The sequence below is a fragment of the Cannabis sativa genome, chromosome 6 (assembly GCF_029168945.1).
Source record: "Cannabis sativa cultivar Pink pepper isolate KNU-18-1 chromosome 6, ASM2916894v1, whole genome shotgun sequence".
NCBI lineage: Eukaryota > Viridiplantae > Streptophyta > Magnoliopsida > Rosales > Cannabaceae > Cannabis > Cannabis sativa.
In genome coordinates, this window is record NC_083606.1 from 24281796 (window position 1) to 24293567 (window position 11772).

The 11772-nt window shown below is 30.9% G+C and overlaps 1 protein-coding gene across 1 annotated transcript; it reads left to right on the forward strand.

The window, feature by feature from the left end:
• Positions 1-8296: 8296 nt before the first annotated feature.
• Positions 8297-9663, forward strand: LOC133039453 (uncharacterized). Its single transcript, XM_061118370.1, has 2 exons — positions 8297-9142; positions 9241-9663. Exons 1-2 carry the CDS (start codon positions 8620-8622, stop codon positions 9246-9248), a joined length of 531 nt encoding a protein of 176 aa, XP_060974353.1. The 5' UTR covers positions 8297-8619; the 3' UTR covers positions 9249-9663.
• The last annotated feature ends 2109 nt before the right edge of the window (positions 9664-11772 follow it).

Consider the following 11772-nt stretch of genomic DNA (forward strand, 5'->3'; position numbering starts at 1 on the left):
CCCGTTAACAAATAAACCCAATAATTAAACCCAAAAAATTAAACCCAAAAAATTAAACAATCTTTTAAATATTAATAATCTCTTTTTAAATTAAAAAAATCTTAACCACATATCTCTCTAACAAGCCTATCTTGAGAGAATATTAATAATTTTTTTTATTTATTTTTTTAAAAAATCTTTATTTTTTTGATTCCAAAGCATAATGTGATGTTATTCTTTTTAATTGCATTATTAATTTCTTTTCTATTCTAATGTGAAGAAATTTTTGGCAATAGAGAGTCATCAAATGTAGTCCAAGTGTTTGCACTCCATAATCTATATATCTATCTATAATATAGGTCATGATTACTCTTTTTTTTAACCTATTAATTATACAGGTATAATTATTAATTTTAATTGATGATAAAATTTAGTTTTTCTATTTTTCTATCATATAAGGATAACTATTTTTTTTTTATTGTTATTATTTTTTTCACTATGATATTTGTAGATAATTTTTTTTTACTAAATAATTATTAAATATTAAATAGATTAATTAAAAATATCTAAATGATATACCATTTAAATTTAAATTTGATTAGATTTAATTCTGTATCTACTTTCTCATTATTTGTAATTGTTCTAAATCTGATCGTGCAAACTCATATATTAAACACAATATTCCATCTTGAAACTGTTCTCTGTTTTTTTTTCTTTCTTATTGGTTGGTGTTAATTCGCCCCGATGATTCAAGTGTCATGGTTTAGCAGAAATACCACTTCTATCTTTGTGTGATTGCAGATATACCATTTCTGTCATTGACCCACTTTTTAGCTTTATAAATGCAGATGTTCATATAATATTAATACTTTACAGAATATTTATAGATATAAACTTACATTACAATGTTGTGTTAAAAAAATAACTAAATAGAATAATCTACTACTCCAATAATAAATTTATTTACAATTTTATAATTACACTAATATTAGTTTTAATACATTATTAAATAATATTTCAAATATAAATATTTAATTTTTTCAAACAAAAAATTTGTAATCTTTAAAAATAAAATACATTCAAAATCTTCAAAAGACTAAAATCTTAAATGAAACTAGCAATACGTGGCTCGACACGTACATCCACTTAGTATAGTATAAAACATTTAAAAGATATAGTATTTATAGTACAAATATTTCATTTTATTTTATGATTTTTTTATATTTGGTATAGCGTTGAATTGTTGTAACCAATGTAGAATAATATGCTATGAGTTATTAATTTTGATGATATTATTAGGACCTTATTATCATCATCATGTTTTGACCCATTCACTACCAAATGTCAACCACTTACATCAACAGTAAACACAATTCCAAAAACAATTGAAAAATAATATAAAAAATGAAAAAATTGGCCAATTGCCAAGAGGGTTTTGGTCTCGTTCTTTCACACGCAAAGTCGCAAAACCTAAGGAAAGAAAAGCAAAAAAAAAAAAAATCTAAGAAAGAAATGCTGCTTAAGAAAATACACCGAAGAATAATACAACATTACAAAACCAAAAAAGTCAAAATATGATTTAGACGGGAAACATATATGAATGAAATTACACTTACATAAACATTGCACTAAACACAATCCAATTTAACAAAAAAAAACATTCCACAAAAAACAAAAACAACAAAAAAGGAAAATGGAAAAGTGGGTGATGTTGTTATTAATTTTTTTTTTCTTATTATATTATTTAGTATTTTTGTGATTGTGTATAAGTGCAGTGTGAGTGTTTGGGTAGGCGGAATGATTAGGAAAAAAGAATATTCAAAACAAAGAAAGAGTCACTTTCAGGTTCTGACTCGAAGGAGGGTTAGGGTAGGGGAAATGGAATTGCAAGTGGGGTCAACTTGTCTCGGCACGCGTGCACGCTGTGTGGACCCTACTCGTTGACTCACATGTTTTATTATTGTTTTGATTAATTTCTTGGCCTTTGAAAAGCATGACGCACAGTCTTCTAAATTCTTATATTTTCCTACTGCCGTCCGCTCTTGTCTACTAAATTCTACTGTGGTCTGATCATTATTATAAGGGAATTTAGAAAATACTATGCAAATTGGAGGAAAGTTTATTAAAATACTAAAACATAGGAATTTGTGTATTAAATTTATACAAATATTTCCTTAAAGTTTCAAAATTATAAAACTGTATTTTAAATTTATAAAAATCAAGACTATAGATAGAGATTGGTTTGGTGGTTATTTTCCTCTTTACAAAACAATTACAAACCACCAAACTAATCTCTATCTATAGTCTAGATTTTTATAAATTCCCTTATTATTTATAAAAAATTTATAAAAATTTATAAAAATCAAGACTATAGATAGAGATTGGTTTGGTGGTTTGTAATTGTTTTGTAAAGAGGAAAATCTCCTTGTATATAGAAGTTAGGCCCTTGATTGGGTGCTATTAGTTTGTAAATACCATTTTGTGCAATACAATTCATTAATCTTGAAAAAAAAAAACAAACTGTATTTTAATAAAATATAAAATAACTCAAAAATAATTTGATAACAACTAAGTAAACAACTTAAAAATTATAAAAAAAAAAAAAATTACAAAACAACAAAAAAATAACAAAATATTAATCTAATTTCAATAAACAAAATAATATCAATTCCTCAATATATTTTTCTATTACGATTTTTTTGATTTAGTTTTGAATGTTAGATTAAAATCCTCAATATGTGCTCATATGTATTGATGTAATGCTATTTAAAATTTGACCTAAATAATGTGCTCATTTTGGTAATTGTGAATCATTGGCTATTAAAGAATTATGGGCTAAATATGTAGATATCTCAAAAGACATTTCTGATTTATTACGAGATTATATAATATTAGTGGTCCTCAAGAAACAAGAGCTAATTTTATTCTCATCTTCCCCCATCAAGAGAGAAAATTAGAAAATCCTAGGTCTTGTTTTCTTGAAAGATCATTACTCAAAATCACCACAAAAATCATCCCTACAAGATGGATTATAACCATCACAATCTAACAATTAAGATATGCTCCCGCTATTTGAGTTCTTCTCTTTGAATCAACAAAGTTATTCTTTAGATCTATGGTTATACACTTATAATTATATGTAAGATATTTATCTATGAAATTGAATCTTATTATTGTATATTTTATGAGTGATAAAAAATTCTAACGTGTAGTATAAAAGCCACCTTTGATTGATGTTGTTGGAAGAATTTAGACAACACTATATAAATAAAAATATGCGATTACTCTGCCCAGAATGGCGAGTATTCAAATTATGGACACATAGACGTACTAGAAATGTAAATAACACAAAGGGAATATAGTGGTTCAATCAGATCACAGTCTGCTTAGTCCACTGTTGCAAGGGTTTTCTCTCTTGTCTTATTTCATATTGGATCACTCCTTTATATACAAAGCAAGTGTCCTTTGATTACATAGAGATTGCCTTGATTATCAATCTATTTTTACATTGAATATCAACATTTAAATCACTTAAAACATAAATATAATGAATGAATGATACTTTTGGCCCAATTCACTAATTACAACAACATATGCGACCTGGGTGGTGCTAATTGTCTGTTCATATTCTCACATAGGCTCATAGGCTCAAGATGTGTACAAGACAAATTGAGTCTCATATGCATAAGATATTTGTGTCCTGTTCAAGTCACATATACGGATATCTTGTAAAAAGGTCAATAACTTAGGACATGCGAGTCCTTATCGGGTTATCGAGCACGTTAGGTCATCAGGCCCAGCTTACTGAGTAAAGAATCGATCTTTACTAACTCACAAGAACCTTTATAGTCATCACATATATCTCAGTATATGTGAGTCTTGAATCCGGTCCTCGATCCTTCATCGTGTGAGGCATAATAATGCGACTAGACTCTGTCAAGGTCACATCATCTCGGTGAGTCGAGTTCGGGCGAGGTTTATACTCAAGAGGTCTCCTTTTGACATTTCAGCCATCCTCGAGGAGAGTGAGTCCACGTGTCATATGTTAGGTTTTATGCCCTAAATAAAACTCCATTTCAATGTAATCTATTTTATTCAACATCAATAAAGAAACAGAAGTATTTTTCATTCATTTGTGTATGTTTTAGTTCACTTTATCAATAGCTTGTCTATTTGATTTATAAATTCATCTTAAACCCTTTTCACATACTTGATCATGTTTATTGTGCTGTCATCACATTGGAAAGTAAACATGACTATATGAATAAAGTTTCCTAGATTTATCAGACACAGGGTTTTACTGATATGATAATCTACAACAAGAGTTTACTTGTATTTGGAGAAATACTATGTTCTTTCTAGAACATTGGTTAAAGTAAAGCTCAGGTTGGATGCATGGAGTATGCATCGGAAGGGACCGATATTGAACTTTGACTTAGATTTAATTAAACTTACCGTAGAATCTATTCAAGTCAATATCGCCAAGTTGATCCTAGATCAAATCATCTTAATCCTGTTATGATTAGGCTCAATCTTGAAAGGCTATTCGTGTTCCTTGAATTGTTAGTTAAGCCTACTTTTAGGTCAGGGTGATACGTACTTTTTGGGAACACGGTAGTGCAATTGAGTGGGAGCGCTAGCATAAACATGGAATCTATAGCTTCTATCTGGCAAATAGTAAGCAAAGGATGATCTCCTTCGAGCTTGACCAAACGAAAATAAATGGTGGAGATCTCATTTCACATAAGCTGAAATATCATTTATACGGGGTCAAGTGTTTTAAGGATAAAATACATAGTAGGGTGTTACGGTAATCTAATCCCTTTACTGTGTAGATCATTCATATAGAGGATCATTGATCAAATTAGGATTATAACAATAGATAACTAATGATGTGTCTATATGGTGGAACATATAGAGCATTCTATATACTGAGAGTGCAATTCTAAGTTCTATGCGTGGATTCAACGAAGAATTAATAAGTTAGTGAATTTTAGTGCTAAATTCTTGATCTACTTATTGGAAGCTCGGTTATATAGACCCATGGTCCCCCCACTAGTTGAGATAATATTGTTTGTAAGACTCATGTAATTAGTTTTGATTAATCAATTATAATTCACAAATTAGACTATGTCTATTTGTGAAATTTTCACTAAGTAAGGGCGAAATTGTAAAGAAAGAGTTAATAGGGGCATATTTGTTAATTATGATACTTTGTATGGTTCAATTAATAAATATGATAAATGACAATATTATTTAATAATTATTTATAGTTATTAAATAGTTAGAATTGGCATTTAAATGGTTGAATTAGGAAATTGGCATTTTTGAGAAAATCAGATACAAAAGGTGTTAAAATTGCAAAATTGCAAAAAGCAAGGCCCAGTCCACTAAGCCATGGCCGGCCACCTTTGTAGGCTTTTTAAGTTGATATTTTCATTATTTTAATGCCATATAATTCAAATCTAACCCTAGTGGAATGCTATAAATAGATAGTGAAGGCTCCAGGAAAATTACACTTCACATCAGAAAACCTGAGCCTCTCTCTCTATCTTGGCCGCCACCCTCTCTCTCTCTTCTTCCTTGATAATTTTGACCTACCTTAGTGATTAGAGTAGTGCCCACACACAGCAAGCAATACCTCAATCATAGTGAGGAAGATCGTGAAGAAAGATCATCAGCAAAGGAGATTCAGCATCAAGGATTCAGAGAAAGAGATCCAGGTTCAGATCTTGATAATACTCTGCTACAGAGAGGATTCAAGGGTTAGAGATCTGAACGGAAGGAGTCATTTAATTCTGCTGCACCCAATGTAAGGTTTCTTAAACTTTATATGTGTTTAATTTATCGTTTTAGAAAGTTCTTATTTAGGATGTTAATAAACATACTTGTGAGTAGATCTAAAATTCTAGTAAAATAATTTCTAACAACTGGCCTCAGAGCCATGGTAATTGATTTACTTGCAAGAAATTTGGACTTTAAAACAATATTTTGTATGTTTTTGGATGGTATCATATTGTATTGAGTGTTATTTGATAATTGATTGATGCTTGTAAATTTCGTGAAAAATAATTGCGATTCTGTTTCTGAAATTATTTTATTGGATAGTATGGAAAAAATTAAGCAAGTTACTTTTTTACAGAACTCAGTTTCGATTTTATTTGAATTAGTTATGAATTTTTGAAGATTTTAAAAAATCGGGGTTGTGCTGAAATTTTCCTGCGATCGCGAAAACTGTCCGTACATCTCACAATTTTTTTGTTTTTCTTCGATTTTTCATGCTTTTTCATGGAATTAACTTCCGATTTTTTGTGTAGTTCTATATTTATACTATTACTATTCCTAATTCAATTCTAATTATCATTTTGAATTAATTTAATATTTTTTAAATTTAATTCAAGATATTAGTGTAATTGGAATTTGAATAGAATTAGTATCTATCTTCTTGCTTAAAAATCTATCTTATTTTAAATTTTGATTATATCTTATCCTATTTTAAATTTATAAAAATAAGATAACTATAATCATGTAATTTTTAAATGATATAAGATATTTTGCTAATTTTTTAAATTTTGTTATTTTATTTATTTAAATTACATTTAAAATTTGAAAAAGATATTTATTTATCTTTTCTATTTTTTTTTTAATTTAATTTTTATTTATAAAATAACATTTAAAATTTAAAAGTAGTTAGCAAATTTTTGAAATGATATTTAGGTTGGTTGAAACCTAATTTTTCAAAATTGTAGGTTTAATTTTAAATTTAAATATTTAAATAATTTTCGAATTTTTTTTTTATTTTCAATTTTTTTTTTAAATTTTCGAAAATTTATTTATTTTTAATTAATTATTTTCGAAATTAATTATTTAATTTAAAATTAAATAAATCCTACATCCAACTATCCAACTAACCTTGTTGCAGGAGTATGTGTTTTAATTTGTGTGTAAGTTTTCAAAACCTATTATTACTTGATTGCAAATAGCCATGGTTACTTTTTGCCAGATCTAATGATCTGATGGCTCCCTTGGTCAAGATAATAATTTGTAACAGGTATATTTACAATCTTCTTTCATCTGTGTATGACCTAGCAACATGATAGGACCCATCCAAAGTGTGCATGTGTGAGCCTATGTGTTTAATTTGATTATAGATGCATATAGGTTGTTGTTGCTAAAATAAATTATCATAGTTCTTGATAGAATTTATTTAGGCCCATTTAGTTTTTGGGCCTATTCAATTAATAACAGTTGTTCTTATTAAGGTTAAATTCCTCTCTTTTGGGCCTTGTGTGAGAGTTGGGAGCCATAGAAGTGGGTACGACATACTGAACCCAGCCCCCCTCACATAAACCACCCCAATTGTGAAGGCCCATTTGCCTGATTTGAATGACTGTACTAGGTTAATTACACTAGTTTAACCTAATTAAAATTGATTAGCAACATAATTAATTTCATTTATTTCGAAATTAATTTAGAAAATCATAGTTTAAAGAATTTTATATTCTAAGCTAAACTATATGTATTTTCTTGTATTTAATTAAATATAGAATTATAACCATCTAGATTCTATCTGAAGCTTAATTTAAATTTTTCATTAAATATTCCTATTTAAGTTGATATTTAGTTATTTACAGCTAACCAACTTAAATCTGAATATCTTTTGGATTTAAAATTTTAAAATTAAGTTGAGGAATTTTAGGCATTGGTTATTAAGATTCTTTAGATATTTTTTAGGTTAATATCTTTTCAAATATTAACTTAAAATGGAATATCTTCAAATTAAGTGGTTACAACTTAATTTTAAATTTAATTAAATCTGATTTGAAAGATATTTAAGTTGATTTTTTAGATTCTTCTAAAACAACTTAAACAAGATATTTTCAAATTTGTTCCATTTATTATTCGAATTTATTTTTCGAAATTAATTAATAATTGAAAATTAATTAAAGTTGATTTTTTATTTAAACCAACTTTGGTTTGTAATTTTTCATTATTATATTATGGAACTTGTTCGATATTTATTTGAATTTATTTTTCAAAATTAAATAATAATTGAAAATTAATTAAAGTTGATTTTTTATTTAAACCAACTTTAGTTTGTAATTTTTCATTATTATAATATCGAATAAAAATGATTATACAAAATACATATAATATTTATTTTAAATAATGAGTTTTTAATCAAGAGACATTCGATCTCCATTGTGGGTTTTATACCGCGTTTGTTTTAGTGAGTAATCCTCCCTAATGGAGGAACGTTCATTAGCAATTTCGCACCGTTTAACCTCGCATGATAAGTAGTTTGTAAGTGTTTTGTATGGTATGGATCACCCTAATGGTGGCGACCATACTTGACTTGCAAGTTATGAAACAATGGTGGAAGCTCATAAGATAGAATTGCCTTGACTCTCGCCTAAACGGGACAACGTTGAATTCCAATCTTGATCGAATAAAAGGTTGCTAGAATGGTTATCATTTTAGATGAGCTGACAACTCTATTCAATGGATGATGCTCTGACTCTCGCCTAAACGGGACACTGTATCAGTTTGTTGAAATACCTTGGAAAATAAACTATGTTAGATTTAGTATTTCTATAACATATGTCATTACTTGTTATTTTCTAAATTGTGTATGAATTTATGAGCCAAAACCTTACTTCTGTTTTATTGATGTGTTGTAGTGTCATTATGAATAACCCTCACCCCGACCCTCTACTAGTTACTATCTTAGCAAAAGAACTCTATAGTGTGAAAATGCATCCTGGTAGTTGCATTAACTCGCACCTGATGATGATGAATCTGAAGTTCCAAAAGGCAAATCTACTAGGAATTGATTTATCAAGAGAACAATGGGTCCAACTTATCCTTAATAGTCTTCCTCCGGAGTATAATGAATTTGTTATCTCTTACATGATCAACAATTCTAACTCCTCCGACATGGACAAGCTCGAAGCAGAATTACGAGCCCATGAACGGAACTTGATTGCAATGGGTCCCCCTGGGTTTGCAATCAATAATCGAAGGAAAAGGACTAGGTATGAAGGATCTAGCAAAACTGCTTCTTCAAGTACAATTATCAGACATAATCTTCTATGTTCGAATTGTAATGGAAAGGGTCATCATGAAGAACGATGTCCCAGGCTTCTAAACAATTCAAACGAAGGTAATGCTTTTGTCTTTGAATCATGTGTTTTAGAGAACGACAAATCCATCTGGATTGTTGATTCTGGGTCTACTAACCATGTATGTTCTTCACTGCAGTTGCTTGAAACTTGGGAAAATCTGCTTCCAGGAGAGTTACAGCTTAAAGTTGGCAATGGCGAATTAGTATCGGTCAAAGCTAGAGGAAAAGCCCGCATCAAGTTTCAACAAAGATTTTTAATTTTAGAAAATGTTTTATTTATTCCAAACTTTAGTAGAAACTTGATTAGTGTCTCATGTTTGCAAACACAATCTTATATATTGAATTTTTCGAGTACAAATTGTTCAATTTCTCGTAATGGATTTCAAATATGTGTTGCTATAATGGAACAAGGGCTTTATGTTTTAAGACCGAGTACTCAAATCTCACTAAATAGTGAACTTTTCAGTGTAGCTAGACCTAGAAACCTAAAAAGAAAAGAGATTGATAATGATGATCAAACTTATCAATGGCTTTTACGTTTAGGTCATATAGGCTTTGATAGACTCAATAGGCTCACCAAAGACGGTCCATTGAAAAATGTCATCTTAGGTGAACTGCCAGTATGGGAGTCCTGCCTAGAAGGAAAAACGACTAAACGTTCTTTCTCTGCAAAGGGAGAGCGTGCCAAAATCCCTCTAGGGTTAGTGCATTCTGATGTCTGCGGACCTTTGAATGTCAAAGCCCGAGGTGGTTATGAGTATTTTGTCACTTTCATTGACGATTTCTCTAGATATAGTTTTCTTTACCTAATGCAAAAGAAATCTGAAACGTTTGAAAAGTTTCAGGAGTTTCATGCTTTGGCCCAAAACCAATTAGGTAAATCATTAAAGATCTTGCGAACTGATAGGGGTGGAGAATATATGGATATGCAGTTCAAAGATCATTAATTGAACTTGGAATTGAATCCCAATACACTGCCCCAGCCACTCCACAACAAAAAGGAGTTGCAGAAAGAAGAAATCGCACTCTTTTGGAAATGGTTAGGTCTATGCTGAGTTATTCAACTCTGTCTACGTCCTTTTGGGGATATGCTATACAAATGGCAAATGACATTCTAAATGTTGTTCCATCTAAAGCAGTCCCTAAGACACCCGTCGAACTTTGGAATGGTCGAACACCTAGTTTACGCTATTACAGAATTTGGGGGTGCCCTGCTCATGTCTTAAGAAAGAAAGAAGGCAAACTTGAATCACGTATCGAAGTATGCATGTTTGTCGGAAATTCTAAAGAGACTAGGGGTGGACTATTTTATAGTCACAAGGATAATAAAGTGTTTGTTTCTACAAATGCTACTTTCCTTGAAGAGAACTATATTAAAGACTACAAACCGAAAAGTAAAGTTGTTCTAGAGGAATTGCTATCAGATATAAGTCCTTCCAATGTTTCGTCCTCTTCCACTCGTGAAGAAGACAATCCCACTCCCTCAGTTGAACAAACTGAGAAATCTACTACTAAAGTTTCTGTTCAGAAGACAACCGTACCTCGTCGTAGTGGGAGGGTTTCAACAAAACCTGCTCGTTATTGCTTGGATGGTGAAATCAATATGGTGGTAGGTGACAGTATTGATGACGATCCATTAACCCATAAACAGGCAATGGCTAGTCCGCAACGGAAACGATGGTCAGCCAGCATGGATTCAGAAATGGATTCCATGAAAAAGAACAAAGTCTGGGAATATGTAGACGCACCTGACGACTATCATCCGATAGGATGCAAGTGGGTTTACAAGAAGAAAAGAGGAGCTGGAGGCGAAGTCGAAACTTTTAAAGCTAGACTTGTAGCCAAGGGTTATACCCAAAGAGAAGGCATGGACTATGAGGAAACTTTTAGTCCTGTTGCCATGCTCAAATCCATCCGAATTCTTCTCTCCATAGCTGCTGCTTTCGATTATGAAATCTGGCAGATGGATGTCAAGACTGCCTTCCTTAATGGGGTACTTGAAGAAACCATCTATATGGAGCAACCAGAAGGTTATGTTTTTCCTGGGCAGGAAAAGAAAGTTTGCAAGTTAAACAGGTCTATCTATGGACTTAAGCAAGCTTCTCGCTCATGGAACAAGAGGTTTGATGAAATCATCAAGACCTACGGCTTTCTTCAGAATGAAGATGAACCTTGTGTTTACCAACTCAAGGAAGACCAAATAGTAGTATTCCTGGTCCTTTATGTTGATGACATTTTGATCATTGGAAAAAATGTCAAGAAAATGACTCACATCAAGGAATGGCTCAACACTCAATTCGATATGAAAGATTTGGGTGAAGCAGCCTATGTTCTTGGTATTCAGATTATCAGAAACCGGAAGAACAGATCTCTTGCTCTCTCTCAAACAACCTACATAGACAAAGTCTTAGAGAGATTCTTCATGAACAATGCCAATGGGGCAAACATGCCTTCTAGATATGGTATTCGTCTATCTAAGGAACAGTCACCGACTAATCCTCAAGAGATAGAGGACATGGCGAATATTCCCTATGCCTCTGCAGTTGGAAGTCTAATGTATGCAATGTTATGCACTAGACATGTCTGTTATGCTGTTGGAATCGTGAGCAGGTATCAGTCTAATCCAGGACAAGAACATTGGAATGCAGTTAAGTATATTCTGAAATACT